The 19,478-nt window shown below is 40.1% G+C and overlaps 2 protein-coding genes across 2 annotated transcripts; one reads left to right on the forward strand and one right to left on the reverse strand.

Annotated features, from left to right (window-relative positions):
* Positions 1–7,490: 7,490 nt before the first annotated feature.
* mrpl15 (mitochondrial ribosomal protein L15) lies at positions 7,491–11,388 on the reverse strand. Its single transcript, XM_033638414.2, has 5 exons — positions 11,215–11,388; positions 10,901–11,058; positions 10,243–10,408; positions 8,048–8,171; positions 7,491–7,956 (listed from the first exon to the last, which is right to left on the reverse strand). The coding sequence occupies exons 1-5, from the start codon at positions 11,317–11,319 to the stop codon at positions 7,619–7,621; spliced, it is 891 nt and encodes a 296-aa protein (XP_033494305.1). The 5' UTR covers positions 11,320–11,388; the 3' UTR covers positions 7,491–7,618.
* Positions 11,389–11,819: 431 nt separating this feature from the next.
* lypla1 (lysophospholipase 1) lies at positions 11,820–19,457 on the forward strand. The gene is made up of 9 exons (XM_033638933.2): positions 11,820–12,180; positions 12,351–12,382; positions 12,490–12,555; positions 12,738–12,785; positions 12,873–12,943; positions 13,056–13,129; positions 14,292–14,393; positions 17,372–17,548; positions 17,632–19,457. The coding sequence occupies exons 1-9, from the start codon at positions 12,112–12,114 to the stop codon at positions 17,689–17,691; spliced, it is 699 nt and encodes a 232-aa protein (XP_033494824.1). The 5' UTR covers positions 11,820–12,111; the 3' UTR covers positions 17,692–19,457.
* Positions 19,458–19,478: the final 21 nt, after the last annotated feature.

The following is a 19,478-nucleotide window of genomic DNA, read 5'->3' on the forward strand; positions in this document are numbered from 1 at the left end:
GACTCTGCTGCGGGCCGCTGTCATCCTCCTGGTGATGCACAGTGACGGATATATGTGGGTGCTCCACCAATGGGAGGGCGGGAGGAGTGGATTTAAGGTGTGAATTCCAGGTGTTTTCTCGGGTCGGTGATAGGCCCATCTGACGCCCCAAATCAACGATCTCACGAAACTTCAGGTGGAAAAGACACGTGAGTCTGAAATAAAACTTAAACTGGCTTTTATATAACAAACGATGCCCAGATTTAAAGGCTTTACACCAGAGAGTGTTGAACCCAGTGTCACAAAATGTGTCTTTATGGTGACGTATGAAGTGATAAATCAAAAGTATACTTGTGCAAAAGTTGCCACATTTACTGATCATATTTAATCCTCCTTTAATCACCAATAGGCCTGTTGATTGTTCATAAATAGGCGTATTTATTGTTCCTGTCTAATTTGAGAAAAAAGTACAAGATCTTTCCTTGATTCACTTATTTACTCCATATTAGGGAAATCAAATGCCACCTCTGCCTATCGGAGAGAAACGGAATCTAATCAATAGTGCAGGTAGGCAGCAGGTATTGATGGGTGAACATCAAAGTGTCCAGGAGGCTCGGCTGGTTACTAATTACATTGTGGCTCTCAGCTCTTATCGGCCATCCACTGTCTCTATCAAAGTACATTTTACAGGACTGAAACAAACATGATCAAGGCGTGTTTATTACTGCAAATATTTGCCCGACGCAAAAACCGATAGGTGTGCACAAAGGGGCGTGATGAGCTCACATTTAGGACATCAAAACCACAGAAATAGCTGTGTTTAGTTACTTACATTTATCAGATTAAATTAAAAGACGAGAAAAATATAACAAAACAGACTCACAGAAAATATAGCTTTTCTCTTTCAGCCTCTTATTTATATTCCTATTTATTTGGACAGTTTTTTTGTTTTGTTTTGTTGTTATTACAATTTTTTTGCGTTATTTAAAAATAATACAGCCCCAAAATTATATTTAAAGGTAAAAAACACATAAACTAAACGATTATTATTACCAGAAATAAAGGTAAAATAGGATATCAGTCACTATTGAGTGTATAGACACATTTGTTGGAGAATTATTTTTGTTTTTGTTGTCGGAAAGTTAGAAAAAAATGCCATGGAAACTCATTTCTGAGCACTATAGCACTTTATTAATAGGACATAAGACACACAGATAAACTAAATCACTACAAAAGTCCAAGTACAATAACTTCATTACTGAAAATGCACTGAAAATAATATTATAAGACTTTTAGTCATTCAAAAGAGCTCAAATAAACAATGATAATTTTGTGTATCCACCATTAATGACTTCTCCAGAAACTCTAAAGGCGTGTGATCCCACTTGAATATAATAGGATGCCATTACAGGTTTCAATGAATATCTGTCTTTGACACTAACATTACACAGACAATAGACGCCATTACAGTGACAGCGGCGACGTTAAACCCGCAATACACGGACCCACAGTGGATCCTGCACCTGCTTTGTCCCGGCAGACGAGTCACTTACGCAGGCCTCTTTACATTGTAAATACTGTGTATTATAGTGTGGAGCAGGGAGGCTTAATACACAAGGAGAATCTAAACATCTGAGTCTGCACTTTTAAGGCTTTGTAACACGTGCACACTTTTATATCACGACTAATAAGGAGCATTTTGGATTTTGTGTCAACCCTGCAGGAGCGGTAAATCAGGCGTAATGGAGCCTGATATGTTCATCAGAAGATCAATGATCAATACTGTGACATTGGTAAATTCAATAAGTGATAAAGGTGACTGTGCTCCTCAACTTAAACCATTCCGTATCAGTCCAATCTGATGAAGTGGCATGTGGCTTTGAGGGGAGGAAAGTCTCTTTAAGATGTATTTTAAACAGAATTACTCATTTAAATGTGTATAGTTTGTTAGTATTTGGTGGAGTGAAGGAGGGGGTGAGTGAGGGGGGTTTCTTCACGGGTTGTCAGAATTAAGAGGTTGAATCCACATCCGGCGCTGTTAAACGGGACGCACGCTCCAACACACTGTGAACAACACTAATGGATTTAATCAATTAACTTGAACGACGCAGCGTGAATACAATAACGTTAGTTTCGGCTGAGCTTCTTCTGTGAATTGAGTCGGGGCTAAATATTAGAGAGCGTGTGGGAGATCATATGTGTGTTTAATGTCTGAATATTAACCTTTTTTATTATTAATTTATTACCAGCACCTTTATAGGGTGAGCTCAGGTATTTTGGGACACTTTTTTTGGTGGATTACTAAGAAAACACTCTGCAGATTACCTTAACTTTTACTGTTAGAACTTGTAATGCTTCTCTGCTATATTTCGATCAAGAAAATGTGTTGCTAAGTAAAATATTTAGAAACTTGAAACATATCAAGAACCCTTACCTCACTCCAATGATACGTTCAGGTGAAATGGGACAGTCAAAGTTGTTTGTTTTTTCATCAGATCAGCCATTATGTCATCATAAAAGTTCACTCAACCTTTCTGCCATGCTTCCCTGTTCATTTGCTGTCTCTTTCCTTGGTTCTATATCACCTACAGTGGACATGTGTGTGTGTGCTTGCCTGCGTGCAACACCGATGGCTAATTCTGGACTACTGTGGCTGACATGGACTCACTGCATCACCTTTAATATTTTAAAGTGACAAAAATGCTACAAATGGTGACACCCAACAGCATAAGGCATGATTTTATGGCACCTGGTGGTATCAAAATCATGGATGGATTACTGAATGGGTCAATCAGGTACGGGCCCAGGGGCCCAAATTGTCAGGGAGCCCCTGGCCTTCACCTGCATAATGTCAAATTAACACGTACAGACCAGGCAGAGAGAGACACAAAACAACAACAAAAATACACACAATTACCTCAGTGAGACACAAAACAACCACAATGAGACCCAAACCCACAAAAAGATGCATAACAACTACAAATATAGGCAAAACAACCACAACATGACTACAAAAAGAAACATAAACTGACCACAAGGAGACAGGAAATGACTTCAGAGACACAAGATCTTTTCAAAGAGACTCAAATGACCACAAAAATACAAAAAACAGCCATAAGAAGCCCCAAAACAACTAAAATAGGCATGCAGTTGCATCAAAAAGACACAAAATGAGTAAAAACACCAGCAAAACAACAGCAAAGAGACAGGAAGCCCCAAAAGGATGCAAAACCACTACGATGTCTGTGTGTCCTGCTCTTATGTGGTGGTGGGACCCTTTGTATATCAGTGCCCAGGGGCCAGTTGTTTCATAATCTGCTCAGAACATGCTGGTTTCATTTCAGAAAAATGTCCCGTTTTAGCGTATTAGTGCATTAAGTACTCACTCAAAACCCTTTCCTGTGAAAAGTAAGGTATATTGTCAAAAATATTTTGATTACAAGTCAAACAGTTAATAAAATGCAAAGTCCTGAAACCATTTTTATTGATACACACTTATCATTTTATTACCAAAAACAGAAAATCAAACTCATGACTTATTTTGCAAGTTTTGAGATTTTGTCTCTTTAATCTGCCTGCAGTTATCTCATATCAATCAAAGCGTTTGTTTCAGGTAAAGCACATTTGTAGCAGCAAAACATGTTTGACGATTAGCTGCTAATATTTAAAGAGCCCAGGATGTAAAACCTTATTTGTCCCATTTTACCTGACTTCACCCTCTGACATTATTTTGCTAGTATTTTTTTTAACCCTGTGATTTGTCCTTTATTCAGGCCCTGCTGATGAATCCTAATCTATAAGGTGACAGTAGGGTATCACTGCATTGTCTCACAGCCAACAAGCAGAATGAGCACAATGCTTTCTGAATAGGGATTGTTCTGATCACAATGTACCATTGTATTGGACAGAACTCATATATGGGACACTCCTCTCCGTCTTCACTGTGGGTCAGTGATGGCCCAGCTGGCACAGGTAGAGCTGAAGACCTGCACGACGAGGATTTACAAAGGCCCTGGTGGATTCTTGGGAACTCTTGGATGATGTTTGGGGTTGAATATCAGATGGATTTTGGATTGGAGCACTTAGGGATTTGCTGTGAGGTGAGTCTACATTTTCAAGATGTGGACTGGAGCTTTTTGTCAGTGAAGATGCCACAACAGACACTTCTCCTCTCTCAAAATGGATATTTGAGGATTTGCTGACCCGCAGACGTCCATCCAAAGAAGACACAGACTACGGGAGAGTGAAGCAGGAGAGCTCTGATAATGAAGCACTATATTCCACCTCAGTGCCATCCCACAGACTTTCCTTACAGTGGCTCATTCATAAAGAGCCGCATTGTTTCATAGCCTGAAGGTGTGAAGGGGATATAATGACCGTGATCTTCGCAGCGAGGGACTGTATTGCATTGTGTTGTATTGTATGGACACAGCAGGCCAGCACCAAGATACACTGTGTCAAGACTCAGACACCATTCTATGCAGTGGTGCGTGCCTCCCCCTGCTCCCACCTCCACCTCTTAATCACATCTCTGAGCAGATTCAACAGTAGACTGAGGTCCTGAGTGCTAGCCTCCACACTCCCCGTGTAAACAGCGCCCTGCCCGGCCCCACGTCAGGCCAGCTGAGAGGATTACATGCCCCCCTGGTGTAGACAGGCTTAATGTAGCCTCATTAGCAGAACACAATGATGCCCCCACCTCTGAGCAGAGATAAGAGGCCCGGCTCAGCCAGACTTCAAACACAGACTCAAACCCAGGTGCTGCAATGTGCAGGGTGCAAAGCCAAAATATTTTTATTCATATGACATAATTTCAGGGCTGAAACGATGAGCTGACTTACCATTGATCAACATTTATGGTGTCTCACAGTGTGAAGATCTACTGCTTTTCTCTGTTTAAGATTATTGTGAACTCCTGTATTTGGATTTTGGACTATTAGTTGGACAAAGCAAGCAGTTTTCCAACATCACTTTTTGCACTTTGAATTTTTTTTTGTATCTTTCAACATGACATAACGGAGAACTTGACTGTAGAAAAAAATAAAATGATGAATTCAAATAATTAAATTAAAAAGGAGGGTGAATAAAAAGTAAGTAAATATTTGAAAAATCAAATTCAAATAATTAAATTAAAAAGAAAGGTGAATAAAAAGTCAGTAAATATTTAAAAAATCATGATAAATTTAAAAACAAGTTAGAATTAAGAATATTACTTAAAATATAGTCATTTTAATTACTTTTATTTATTAGTATATTTAAGGATTTTTGCAAAGACATCCAATTTATGGCTGTTTTAACCTTTAATGGGATTTCTTTTTACTATTTTCTTACATTTTTTAGAATAAATAATCTTAAAAGTAACTGACAGACTAATTTGACAATGAAAATAATATTAAGTCTCAGTCCCAATCATTTTAAAACCCAATAAATGACTAACAATGTGCACTTACTCACAATATATAGGTCTGAATTTTATTTAATTCAAGAAAAAAACAACCAGTCTGGCTCTTGAATTGCCGTCACACTGCTCTCTAATTGTATTTCATCTGTCTATCATGCAGACTGACTAATGAAGCAAAGAAAAAACAGCACTATTCTTTGTAAATTAGGAATTGTATTCTCCTGATAAGAGTCTTATCTGAGGAATTCAGTGAGTCTTCCAGTTCTTTATTGTGCAGACAGCTGAGCTTTGGATGTTAGCCGCTTTTATTACATGCATGATTTTGGACACAAAGTCCCCCCACAGTATATACAGCATGTATAGGTCTGACCTCGATCCAACACCAGAGCCACACGTCTCTCCTCAGCAGACTGAAGAAAGGAGGCCAGCGGTAATTAGCCCTAATTATTAACTGGAACTAGACTGAGACCTGTGAGACACCATAATATGTGTCTGTCCTAAACGGCTCATTCAAGGCAGCAGATAACCAAAACAACCTGGCCTGCTCAGCTCCAGCAGCAATGCTTGGATGTTTAATTAAATAGTGTGAACTGGTTAGACTCAGACATTAGATTATATGGAGCAGAAGCCACAGATAAAATGTCTGCCCTGAAACAGACTAACGAATCGTTTTAGCCAAAGTGACTGTGTCCGTGTAAGTGATGGGGAAAGATTTCTTTATGCAAACTTTCTGCAGCCACACACTCGCAGAGCTGCTGTCTGCGCTCACTCTTTCTCTCTCTTTTGCTCGTCTGAGACCTGATAGAAATTCAAAAGGATCTGCTGCTTTGAAGATAAGCGCTGCAGTTCTGCCATAAACAATGATTGTGCTGTTTCTTTCCTGTGGCGTGATTTATTTAAAGTATTATGCTGTAAGGATTTGGGCTGGTTTTCCTGGCAGGGCCGGCTGTGTATGTATCCACTACTTGTGTAGTTTATTGGATACTTGAGATTCAGGAAAACACTCAGGGAACCACAAGCAATGTCATCAAAGTGTAACCTTTGTCTCTCATAGTCACAGATTATAAAATGTACAAACACTGACAGAAATTCACCTTGAAATTGCCTTTTTTTTAAAAATTAAAAGCAAGAAAATACTTACTGAAATACACTATATTTAACCCTGTTTGTTGCATCATATTCTTGTCACTTTTATTTTTATTCTTGCGTAACTGCCTGCGAGTAGCTAACATAGCAGAGGGGACTTTGTACAGAAACACAATGCTCGTAGTCTTGCACACACACTCACGAACATATGCTTCCTTTGATAAAGTGTTTTTATACCAGCAGAAATTCCATGGCAGCGTCCTTTAAGACAATATCTGCGTAAAATACCAAGTTATTTATAGCGAGTGTGCCATTTCGACTTCAAAAAATAAACATGAGCGTAATGGAGAGTTCAAACACAAGGGAGTCATTATAAAGCCAAAACCAATAGGGGTAAAGTCTGGTGCAGGCAGGGTGTAAATTGCCATAAAGTGTTGATTGTAATATCTCAAAATCTTAATGAGACTCTGTAGTACAACTTTCATTTAGAAATGACTGTAAACATGTGAACTCAGTGAAAGTGTGAGACATCCCTAAGTGACAAACACCAGGTCAAGATTAAATCAAAGTGATTTCCTTTGATATCAGAAGTGTAAACATTTCTCTGTGGCTTTTTTATGTCTCTAAAGCATAACGGGGCAAAGTTGTATGTATGTGTTTGCCTGTGATTGTATTCCAAGAGGATGGAGAGGGATCTTTTGAACGTCCACACCAGGATACAGCTGCCTATGACTAATTTAAAACTCCCCTTCTAGGGCCTAGGCAACCCATTTCACAAGTAACACACATCACCAGGCATCTGTTTCCTGTTTTCATTCTTTGAGTTATCTTATTTTCCTTATTTCCCCCTCACCTGTTACAGTTCAAGTTCCTTCCATCATGCCGCACGGGCTGGTTGTGCTCGGACACGAGGCTCTCGGACGTCAGCCACTCAAACGCAAAGACATACTCATGAATCGAGTCATAAATATTCTGTGTGCAATGCCAAAAATGACATAAGATAAAGTTTAATGACAATGCTTCATTCAGTTTTCCACATTTTTAATATAAAATGGAAACATGTTCAAGACTTTTTTTTTTTTTTTACAACATCCAAAAAAATGTTACATTTTTCCTTTGAGATATACACACTTAACATTTTTCTCCTCACACCTATGAGCTGTAATATTTCAGCAGTTTTTCGTCAGTGGGCTTCAGGATCTTCTTCTCCGGCATGTTAACGACCCAGCCTGGAGCCAGGCCAAAAAAGATCTGTCGAACATCCTTCCTCATGGAGAGCATGTGATACAGTTCATCCTTTGAAATGTCTGGCAAAGTATATCCATACTTCTGAGCCAGGGCTAGCCGGGCCTGCCGGATCTTCTCCGGGTCTGCCAAGTAACCCCGGTTTTCGGCATCTGTGTAATACGGGACCATGTCCTCCCCTGGTAACATGCGCTTTGGTATGGGCTGCCCACGTAAGAAGAACGGGACAGGCTTGATGAGAATCCCTGCACCAAAAGAGAATTTTTTTTTAGTTTTATCTAAAACACACAAGATATACAGTGGGTGAGTGCATAAGACTGATCGTTCATTAGTTACCAAGACTTATAGGATCATAGAAACTGGTAGTGATGACCCCTCCGTTCCTCTCAATAGCAGCTATAGCTCCTTCAGAAGCTCTCTGAACCTCAATGTTGATTTTTGCAACAAAAATGTCAGCACCCTGAGACAGAGAGAGCACATGAGAGGTGAGACTTCAGACAGAGCAGGGTGGGAAAAAACAGGGGTCACAAACATCTTGATCTGTGACAGAATGACAACATTGTTATGTGGTGCCACCTACTGGCACAAGATGATCCAAGATCCTCAGAGTCTGCATCCTAAATACCTAGGCTGTGGTCAAATAGTCTTTTAGGATGATTCCTAAGTGAGTTTATCTGTTCGAATTCTCCAACACTAAGAAAAGTAGCTTCACTGCTTCCTTTATTATCTTCTTAAGCATAGGATACACTGGACCATATTTGACAAAAGGAAAGGAGGTCATGTCGTCCCACAGTTTCTTGCAGCAGCAACATTTAAAGCAACTCACCACATGGCAATTCTCTGGGAAATCAGCTATTTTGTCATATTCCACATCCACAACCTTCAGCCAGAACAACTCCAAAGCACCATCAAGTCAAGATAAAAGCTGTTTAGTTGTGCAGTGGTTCTATTAGGCTTATAATCAGGTCTTTGCTTTGAATGTGTATTTTTCAAAAGCATATATTTTTATTGCTTCTTATATTCTCATTCTGTTATATGTCTATTTTTTGTTTTTCTTTAACAGAGCATCTCAACAAAAATATTATATAGTGGGTAGGAAAGGAGATTTTTTTCTTACTTTCCTAATGCAACCCTGGCTTCATTATTTAACAATTAAAAAACTAGGACCCTTGAACACCTTATATTGCACTGTTTGAATGTCCAAATAATAATAAAATGACCCAATGAGCAATGAAAACAAAACCAAGTGTCTACACTGAAATTATAGTTGCCCTATCTCCCCCTACTTCTATAATTTGCTGTCAGCATCCAGTCTTTTCCTTGTGGTTACATATAAATTATTCAACCTAAATCATTACAGTTACAATGTTATTAAGAAAATGCAGTATGTTGTTAAATATAGTCAATCAATCAATCAATTTTATTTATAAAGCCCAATATCACAAATCACAGTTTGCCTTACAGGGCTTTACAGCATACGACATCCCTCTGTCCTTAGGACCCTCACAGCGGATAAGGAAAAACTCCCCCCAAAAAAACCCCTTTAACGGGGGGAAAAAAAACCCACCATGTGGTGCCACCACCATGTATTTTGCTCTAACATTTTTTTACTGCAGCTACACTTGGTACAGCAGTGTAGTGTAGTAGTGGTACGTGTTTTTAGACAGCAATATTCACCTACATTAGGTGCACTATTCTTTTATATGATGTATATTACTACTTTTCAACTTTGTGTGCAATATTACTTTTCAATATCATAAACACTTGTCAATGCAGTGCAATATCCTTTACTCAGTCATGTGCAGTACTACTTATTGTTATAGCATATTCAATATAACATTGATTATCAGGCATAGTCTGCTTTTTATAGCATTTCAGTTCATTTTTAGTAACTTCTGTACTTCTCTCACTCCTACTGTTGCTCTATTAGGCACTGGTTTTGCATGTGCTCCTTGAAAACACTCATTATCTTGAATATTTGTATATTTTGGCAGATATTTAATAATCTACTGATCTAAAACTGGACCCAGTGAGTTAACCTGACCCGGGGAACCCACTGGTTGCCCTGTTAGTGAACATTAAATTGTGGTTACTGTAATTTGAAGCATTCTCTAGTATAAGAATTACCTTCAGGATAAATAAAGTTATACTGAATCGAGCTGATCATTTCTCAAGCCTGTAACATAAAAAACACGAACACGAGGAAATGACTAGTCCGTCCATCCATCCATCCATCCATCCATCCATCTTCTACACCCACCCACCCGAAATCAGTTGTTCCCCTCAGATTTGTAGTAACATCTTAAGCCCACAGAAAATTTGATTTTACTCAAAAAATATTTATTTACTTTGACCAAAATTACAGACATGTTTTCTAATCTTCTCTCTCACATTGACAGTAAATGCATTTCTATGACTTAATTATACAAGGTAGCTGCTGTTAAGTGTTTTTTAACCGTTGCAGATGAGAGAACAACTTTCCATCTCTCTTAAGCAAGGTGTGAAAAAGTCAGTGATCAACAAGCAATTACCTCATCAACAAGCTGGACTCCATAGTCCCTCTTCAAAGGCTGGATCGTCACTCCCCTGGCATTGACCAGCTGGGTCAGGTCTATGGGCTGGGTTGGGTCGACTCGTCCCAAATCAATGAGGTACTGCAGTCGTTTCAGTGACAGAGGCTGGTACTGAGGACGGCGACTGAAGAGGAGCGCACAAATGTTGTTAAATTGTTTAAGTCATGTGTGATCAATAGAATCTGGTTCTCAGCTTAGCAAAATCAAAACAGCAAATGTAAATGCATTGTCACTTCTTTTTGGAAAGGGAACAATTAGGGGTCTTTGGGTGAAAAATGTCTTCCTACTACTAAAGCAACAAAAGTGCATCATCATGTGTTGGACTTGACGATTTAAATTTAGTTTTAACACCAGGTACAGTCACAAAATACCCAAATATAAGACTGAAACTCACTGAAGTAGTAGGTCACTATTAAAAAATCCATCTAGTTGTGGATGCTTGTGAGAGGAAAACTATTTAATATAAGAGGATGAAATAATAAATAGTATTTACTGCTAGCATGTTATTGACAACCTGCATGTATGATCTATTAGTGTCATAGCAGAGACAATATTTTACTCGCCCAATGCTCCCTGGTTAGTTTCAAAGGTGGAGTACAGTGTGACAAGCTTTTACCTGTGCCCTTCATTGTAGCCATATTTTGGGATGATCAGATAAAACGGAGTCTGACCCCCTTCAAACCCCAGCCGAGGCCGGTTGCCTCTCTGTCGCTGTCCTTTGTGTCCTCGGCCGCTTCTGTTGCCATCGTACTGTCCTCTGCCCCGACGTACCTCCTGCAAATAAAGACAGGTGAGCAAGAGTTTCTGCTTGCTAGCGAACGCTGATCAAGAGAGGACTAGCATTTGGCTAACAGAGCAGGCTAACAGGCTATGCTAGCTTTACTGAGCTGCAAAAGATAGCTTTAACAGAATTGCGCAAATAAAACGCACCGGCTTTCTGGCTCCTGGTTCAGGCCGCAAGTTTGCTAGAGTCAACCGCGGCAGAGTCTTTAACACATCTAGCGCTTTACCACCAGGTTTTTGGGGGAAAGACATGTTTCTGCTGCTCACATGTCAAAGTTAGCCAAACCAAGGACATGGAGGTCACATGACCGAGGTGAGCGGAAGTACTTCTTCTTAGCTCGTCGACGTTTCAAAATAAAAGCGGGACAGCCAAAATGTAGTACATACACTGTTGAGATGTGACTTTCTGATGATTCTCATTACACATTTGTATAACAAATGTAGAAAATAACTTCTTTTTTTAAAGATTAATCGGTAAACAGAATAAATGAAAACCGTTTTTGGCTCTAAAAATCCGTGTTAAAGGTCACGACACAATATGCTTCACGTCTAATGCATATATATATTTCTTTTGTAATCTAATGCTTGTATTTTATGTAATATTATAATATTTTATATATTTTTTCTGGGGTGTGAAGTGTGCTTTGTTGTAATTTTGTTTGACTTAACCGTTATTAAAGCAGCGTTTATTGACATGTCATCGAACCATTCAGTGCTTTGCATCTGTAAGAGCCTCTGTTGTCAGCCAATCACGAAGTGGAGGGGGCGGGATTACATAGTGTGTCAGTGCAGGTGGCGAGTAGTGTGATCTGGCGGTGTATTATTGTCAACAAAATCCAACTTTTAAAAAGAAATTCACGACTGCCAGCGGTAAGACGAGGCGGCGGCACCTCGACCTCCATTTTCGGTCGACATTCGCCCTCAAACAGTTTGGTTTTTGGCAGCTGGAGTCGGACTAACATCGAGACAGATTGACAGTTGGGGATATCGTTATTAGCTAACAGTAGCTAACTTGTCTCTACACATCAGCTGCCTCAGCGCTGTATGTGCGGCAATAACATGTCAGCGCCTTTACCTGCCATTGTGCCTGCTGCCCGGAAAGCCACTGCAGCGGTGAGTTAACCAGGCGACACTAGTTAACGTTTAGTTAACGTTAGGTAAAGTTAACCCAAAAGCAACTGTGGGCTCCAGTAATTACCCAGCTAACTACAAAACTGCTGCCAAATGTCGACATGTATTAGCTTGTGCCTGCCTCTGCAGTCATGTGTGTCTGGTCTTTACAGGTGATATTTCTGCATGGCCTTGGAGATACGGGGTAGGTGGAGACAGCTTTATGTCCTCTTTTGGTGCAAAATTCTTATTGCCTGTCTCTAAAAAGCACAAATAGTATTTAAACTAGTTTCATTTTGTCTAATATGACAGACATGGCTGGGCTGAAGCTTTCGCAGGCATCAGGATACCACATGTGAAATACATCTGTCCACACGCGTAAGTATTCATAGCAGCTGTAACATTACACAGGACGTCTGCAAGTGCTGTAAAAGTTGAGAACAGCTACTTTAAAGGCTTTATATACTATGTCTTCCTCTATAATTATCATTAAAGAGTGTAAAAGAATATGTAAACAGCAGCTTTCACTTTGTGATGCTACTTTTCCCCACTGATTACAGTCCTACCATGCCTGTGTCTTTGAACATGAGGATGTCCATGCCATCTTGGTAAGTGTCAAAGTGATTTTGAACATATTTGAAAAGACAGAGCAGTTGTTACATACTCAATGAGCCTTACATGTGTCTCTTATATAGGTTTGATATCTATGGGTTGAGCCCAGATGCGAATGAAGATGAGAGCGGCATTAAAAGAGCATCAGAGAACAGTACGTCCCGAAATTTCATTTCAACTCATATCAGGGATGTGCTGCTATTTTTGTCTGAGTTACAGAAAGAGCTTGTACATGTGTTGAGGTGTTGTTTTTAATTTCTCAACAGTTAAAGCCTTGATAGACCAAGAAGTGAAGAACGGGATACCTTCACACAGAATTCTCCTGGGTGGATTTTCACAGGTAAGTGTGGCATGCACTCTGTGCAGATGAAGTGTTACATAACTCTGTTTTTACTGTGATTCACCGCTTATGTGCTTAATGTTTTTGAATAACCAAATCCAAAAGATACACACACACACATAAGTCCTCTTCTCAAGGGACAGAGTATCAAATGCATACATTTGAAAAACATTTCTCGCATGGTTAATTAAATGCTCCAAAACGTAGATTTACCGTAGAATGCTTTGAAGAAATCTGAGGTCAAGAACTCTGGAGCAATTGAACTTTGAAGGGATTACAGAAGCTAATACCTATAAAAATAGGTGTGTGAGGAATAATATTATAGTAGCTTGTGTTACAAAAGTATTTTGACCTTTCTTTCAGTTCATTGTAAGCACAAAAACCAGTAGTTGTTGTATTGCAGATGGTTGAGGGAAAGAGGAACTACTTTCACTTGGAGCAAAATAACAGTTATTTCAGTCTTTATTAACTCTCAAGTTATTTCAGATAAAGCACACGAATGAAACACAATTTAATGAGTGTAATTACAAGATTTGGTGTAAGTAATTGTGTGTTAGACTAAAAGAAAAAAGTTCGACTTTGGGAAATACATTTATTTGCTTTTTGGCAGAGGCTTTAATACCGCTCTCATATTTGCCTTTTAAATATGATGCAATAGCTGACAGCTGTTTGGCTTAGCTGGAAACAGGAGGAACAGTTAGCCTGGCTTTGCCCAAATGTGACAGTATCCGCCCACCAGCACCTCTAAAGCTCACATATTAACACGTTATATCTCGGTTGTACAAAAAGCAAAGTGTCAAAACAACAATTCTGCATTTTACAGTGTGTTATGTGCAGGACTGTTTTTTGGCTCTGTGCAGTTGCCAGGCAACCAGCAGAGGATCTAGGAAGTTACTGTGCCGCCCCCCCCGAACTAATCTTTTCAATATAGATCACAAGGTCAATACCAATATTAGAACTTGAGAGATTTGTGATTCAATAAATCAGCTGTCAGTGTGCATGTCCAGCTCTGCAGCTTTTTTTCATGCTGCAGGAACCTGCAGTCAACTCATTCTTTGCTGTCATGATGCTGATTCTTTTATGCTTTCTGTCTCTGTTAATATCAGGCACAAGAAATACTTGACTTGGAATTTGTTTTCCAACATTTTGTTTTTTTCTCCAGGGTGGAGCATTGTCTCTCTACACGGCTTTGACAACTCAGCAGAAGCTAGCTGGAGTGGTCGCTCTGAGCTGCTGGCTCCCTCTCCGCAACTCCTTCCCTCAGGTAGAACAAACAGGACTTACACCATTTTGAAGTAATTCAGTACATACTTAAACAGAGGCTTAAGTCCCACGATCAGACAGAGCTAATTTGTATCTTGCTTTGTCTTTTTTTTTTGACTTGCAATTTTTAATTTTCACCATGCAACACAATCAGAGAGCAGCAATTCAGTGCACAAATGCAACTTAATTCCTACCCCATCCTCCCTACCCACCTGGTGTAACATCCAGAACAAAGGGGGTAAACATCCATCAGAAATGAAGACATTAAAAAACATAACAAAGACATAAATTCTCAATGAGGACTTTTAAGAACAGAGGACATACAGTCCACCTGACAGTGCTTGTGCCTCAGATGCTTCCTCCTTACCCTTACTCCTGTGCTCTTATGAAAGCAATATACCTTTCCCACATAAGCCAATACTTTTCTGCCCTGTTACAGTTCCTTTGACATTTACATACACAGCAACATGTCCCATTTCGGTTACCCAATCCTGAAAAGCATATGTTCCAGGTGCTTTCCGGTTCCGAAGAAAATTCTGCTGTCCTATCATTATTGCTGTCTCTGGATCCATTTCTTTGTACCTCAAGGGAGCACTGGCAGAACCACACTGTCTCCCAAATCTTGAAGTTTTAGACCTAATGCAAATATGCAATGTTGGGGCATGATCACAGTGCATGTATCAGTGTGCCCTCACACTTACATTTCGTACAAACCACAGAATCCTTTAAACCAAATTTATGTAACCTACTCTGGGTCCAATAGTAGCAATGTAGAATTTCAGACTTTATCAGTCACATCTTCAAATCTCTTGAGGTAGTACGAGAATTGCCACAAATTTGACCCCATTTATCCCCCTCAAATAATACACCCAGATCTCTCTCCCAAATACTTTTCAAAGCTGCCACAGTTTAATTTTCCCCAGAGGACAATAACAATTTGTAATATTTGGATACCTCATGTCCCTCTCTAGAAACCTTCAAAAAAATTTTCCAACTTCTCTGCCGGTTGTGGTGCCTTGCTGCGGCTTTTTTAATATTGTTGCTAGGCAACCACTGAATCACCTGTCCTTATCTTATGCCCTGTGTAGCTGAGAAGTAAACCCACAGATCTGTACCTTGAGGTTTGCATAAATAATGGATAGGCGGACTTGCTCTGGCTCTGATTGAGGGTGAGAGACTGTTCCCAAAAAATGCATTGGTCACAAGGAAACAGAGATCTGTGTGGGTACGTAAGACCCTCAGAAAGAGGACAAATCACAGGGAGTACCACCAGCTGGTCCAGGAGCTTCGTCTGGATGATGGTCAGTTTAAGGCTTATTTTAGGATGAGGTGGGGATAATTTGACAATCTGCTGTCAATCTTCAGCTGTAATTACAGTTGGTAACATGTTAGAAAGTAGCTGAGGCTACACTTGGTTCAGATATTTCATGCAACTTGCCTAGGACGATGTTGAACAAGCTAATGTTAGTTCAACACAAACCATGTAAAGGTATTCCTTGTTGTTATTGTAACCATGGAAAACCCGCCTCTCAGTTTATTTGACTGGACAATGGAATAAAACGTCAGGCGCTTTTTCCACTGTAAATTGAAGTTTTATCAACCGGAAGCTTTCAGGGCGCCCAAGCAAAAACGCAAGGCACATAGAGTGTAAAAATACAAGGCGCGCAGCAATGCAAAAGCAGCGAGCAAACCGCTTCACTCCCATCGAAAACCATTATGAAAAAGCTGCCATGGGCTGCTAAAACTAGGCCCGTACTCGACTCTGAGTCATGTCAGTCGAATCAGATTTAGCTGTTCAATACGAATCTGTAGTCAATTTGACTAATTGTTCCTTGTTTTACATAAAGAGTTTATAAGTTTGGACAGGGCTCAGTGGGGACATTCAGTGTGACAGTGACTCTCAAATAATATAGTAAAAAAAGCTAACTGTGCTAACGACGGATTGGAAATCTACAACATTTTTTGCTGAAACTAGTTGTCAAACAAAAGTCAGAGACTGTATCATATTAAGTTGCTGTGAGCTGTAAATTCACCTCTTCTAAGCATAAGGCAGATCATAACGTTATCTCAGAGCCTTACAATGCAAAGTCTCTTCTCCTCCGGACAGCTGCCTGTACCAAACAGCAGCATGAAAGTGGATAGCGCTCCCTCTGCAGCAAAATCTGGGGACCAAAACATCCCCAAAAGTACACTGATTGGCCAAAAAAAGGCAACTGCTCCACTTAAAGCAATCTTAATTGACTGAGGGGTGTCCAGCTGATGATACAAATCTCCGCCTTTCAGGGTGCAGCCCTAGCTAAAACATGCGCTAACCCCCAAAATGCTTAATTGTATATTATTTACTGACCCTGTTTTACGTCGCATTTTTTAAGAAAACTTTTTTTCTTTTTTTTTTTTTTTTGCACGCCTCCGGTGATCATAGAATCCAAAAATGGAGAAAATTTTTGATGAACTGGAGTAAAAAGGGTCCACATTTAACAACAGCAAAACTACATCAAAACATCCGATTACGAACTCTCACATAAATTGTGCAAGTCTCATTTACCAACTCATATGATCAGTACTTCCCAAACACACAACTGCACATTTTTCGCTAAAACGTCTTACTACTTAAAATATCTGCATATAAATAGTCTTACGCATGAAGTAGCTCACCTGGGCATGCGTGTGCATTTGAATTCTGCTCATGCATTGCACTGAAAATGAAAGGCATCAGTAAGCGACAGCAAAACTCCTGGCCAGTAAACGAGCCAGGAGGCAGGATTGTTCAAGTTCAAATCCATCATCTTGTTTGATACTTGAAATGTAATATAGCGCCACATATACTTATACAGGTAAAAAGCCCCAATGTCCATTTTATCATGAACTATTCCTTTAATTGAATTACAGTATGACTCACAGTAAAGGGATATCCCATAGCTAAATCTTAATCCGTCATAATTAGTTAGTAAGAATAATCCTAATCGCTTCTATTCTCAGGCGTCTGCCAACAGTGCTAACAAGGACATGCATGTCCTACAATGCCACGGGGATGCCGACCCTCTGGTCCCCTTTATATTTGGCAGCCAGACAGCAGAAAAGATGAAAAGCCTCATCAATCCAGCCAACATCACCTTCAAGTCGTATCGGGGTCTACCTCACAGCGCCTGTCCCGAGGTCAGTGTGGGAAAAGTCACATTACACTCTGGAGCTCGTTACGTTCTGTGTTACATATCCAGTTTCATTCTCTCTCTGTGCAGGAAATGGTGGATGTCAAACGATTCATAGAGAAGCAGCTTCCTCCCATCAGCGATGAGTGAACTCAGGAGGAGCCGCACAGCAACATCAAAGTCCTTTGGGCTCCAGTGAGACTTCGTGGACTCCAGGAAACACTGACTTACTTGACAATAAAACCATGCTGCTGCTCATAGAGCCAGACAGGACTGGGGCTCCGTATTAACCCAGGAGAGGCATAACAAGAAACAATGCTGTACCCTGACCTCACACACAACCCTCAGTGTTAGAGTAACATTAGTTGCTTGATTGTAAAGCTGTTTGCCATCGAGACAAGCCATTTCCTGCAGGAAACGTATGTATTGGAATAACTAGGGCTATACTTTATGGTTTAATATCTCACAATAAATGGCCTGTTGTTAAATGCTCTTTTTTATTAATGGATGTGTAGTAGTGCTAAAACATTTATTAGACTATAAATTCATTTAATTCAAGGCATTTATCTAGCAAAAATGAGCATTTGTCGCTTCTAGCTTCTTTGGGTGTTTGCTGATTTTTCTCGTTTGAATGATTGTAAATATATTTTCCGGTTTTGGATGTGTTGTCGGACAAAGCAACCAACTTAAAGACATCAAGCAGACTTACGTAACACCTGATGGACATTTTTCAGTTTTTTTGACGTCATAGACTAAACAGTGAATTGAAAAACTCATTGACAGTTAAAGCTGGGGTCGGCAGTTTAATTTTGGCATCACTGGTTGAACATTTCATAATAGTTGAACATATTGTAATTCAAATGGACTGAGAGAAAACAGGTCATTTCAGAGAGAGGGCATTCTTATTGGCTGTTTTATGCAGATGCGTGTGCACATCTCTTTGGTAAAACCCTGATTCAATGGCAGAGAATCCTGCAGAGAAAGTTGCAATTCCAGCATTGGCAACAACTGCCTACTTGGCAGAGCAACCCAAAAAAGGAAGGTGGACTTACCAAAAAGAGAGTCTGACAGCAAACACAGTAAAACATGTCAGTATCAGCGAAGTATTTTAGAGATGGAGAGAAAATGGTACTAATAATTTAACTGTCTGTTACCGGCAGCCAGAGGTTCATGGCTGTGGCTTCAAATTCATGTGTATGTAGCTAATGTTAGCTAGAGCCTCAAATCACAGTGTGTTCTCCGCTTCACTCCTTGCCACTACAGACCACCTTGTCAGAAGCAGCTCCAGAGACGGACCCCCGGTCAGCGGCTGCAGCAACCCAGTTTCAGCCAGCGCAAACCTTGGCTCTGGAGTCACTGTTGGATCTGTTAACTTTCTGTGGCTGCCGTGACACAGGTTGGACCTGGCACTGTGAGACGTGGTGCTGAGGGGGTTTGCGCTGGCTGAATTCGAGCTGCTACAGCCACAAACTGAAGGTCTTTTTCCTGAGCTGCTGCCTGCTTTCCTCCGAGCAAAGCAGTCCACAGCGGCGGGGAGTGAGGCGGAGGGACTGCTGGATGGCTCGCCAATTCTTGTCTCATGTGGTGATAGGCTGTGCGTATGTGTCGCAGGCAACTGTATCGTGAAATAAGGTTAAATCATTGTTAAGGAAACATTTCAATGCCGGATGAAGCGCCTGCATGTGAATGTGGTTGTCTGGTGGGAGGGGCTTAGGACAGAGGGGAAAGCTGCAGGAGGAGGGTGTATTTCAAATTCTGCCATTTTGTTTTCTGCCTACCCCAGCTTTAATTCTAATGGAAGTGATTACTTTTTGCAGCCTTAATCTCTCAAGTATTTTGTAAGGTCCACAAATGTTCATATAAAGCATTTCCACAAAGCACATATGCAAAAATGATATTAAAAGTATTTGAAAGCAGCTGTGTTTAGTACTATATGT

Source organism: Epinephelus lanceolatus, chromosome 20, assembly GCF_041903045.1.
Source record: "Epinephelus lanceolatus isolate andai-2023 chromosome 20, ASM4190304v1, whole genome shotgun sequence".
Lineage (NCBI taxonomy): Eukaryota > Metazoa > Chordata > Actinopteri > Perciformes > Serranidae > Epinephelus > Epinephelus lanceolatus.

Bases quoted from the DNA above. Each gene is read 5' to 3' on its own strand.
- mrpl15 (XM_033638414.2), bottom strand. From the start codon at position 11,319: ATGTCTTTCCCCCAAAAACCTGGTGGTAAAGCGCTAGATGTGTTAAAG. The intron at 11,059-11,214 runs GTGCGTTTTATT...CTTTATTTGCAG, and splicing joins AACCAGGAGCCAGAAAGCCG to GAGGTACGTCGGGGCAGAGG. The intron at 8,172-10,242 runs GTAATTGCTTGT...TCTCTGTCTCAG, and splicing joins GAGTCCAGCTTGTTGATGAG to GGTGCTGACATTTTTGTTGC.
- lypla1 (XM_033638933.2), top strand. From the start codon at position 12,112: ATGTGCGGCAATAACATGTCAGCGCCTTTACCTGCCATTGTGCCTGCT. The intron at 14,394-17,371 runs GTAGAACAAACA...TTCTATTCTCAG, and splicing joins TCCGCAACTCCTTCCCTCAG to GCGTCTGCCAACAGTGCTAA. The intron at 17,549-17,631 runs GTCAGTGTGGGA...CTCTCTGTGCAG, and splicing joins CTCACAGCGCCTGTCCCGAG to GAAATGGTGGATGTCAAACG.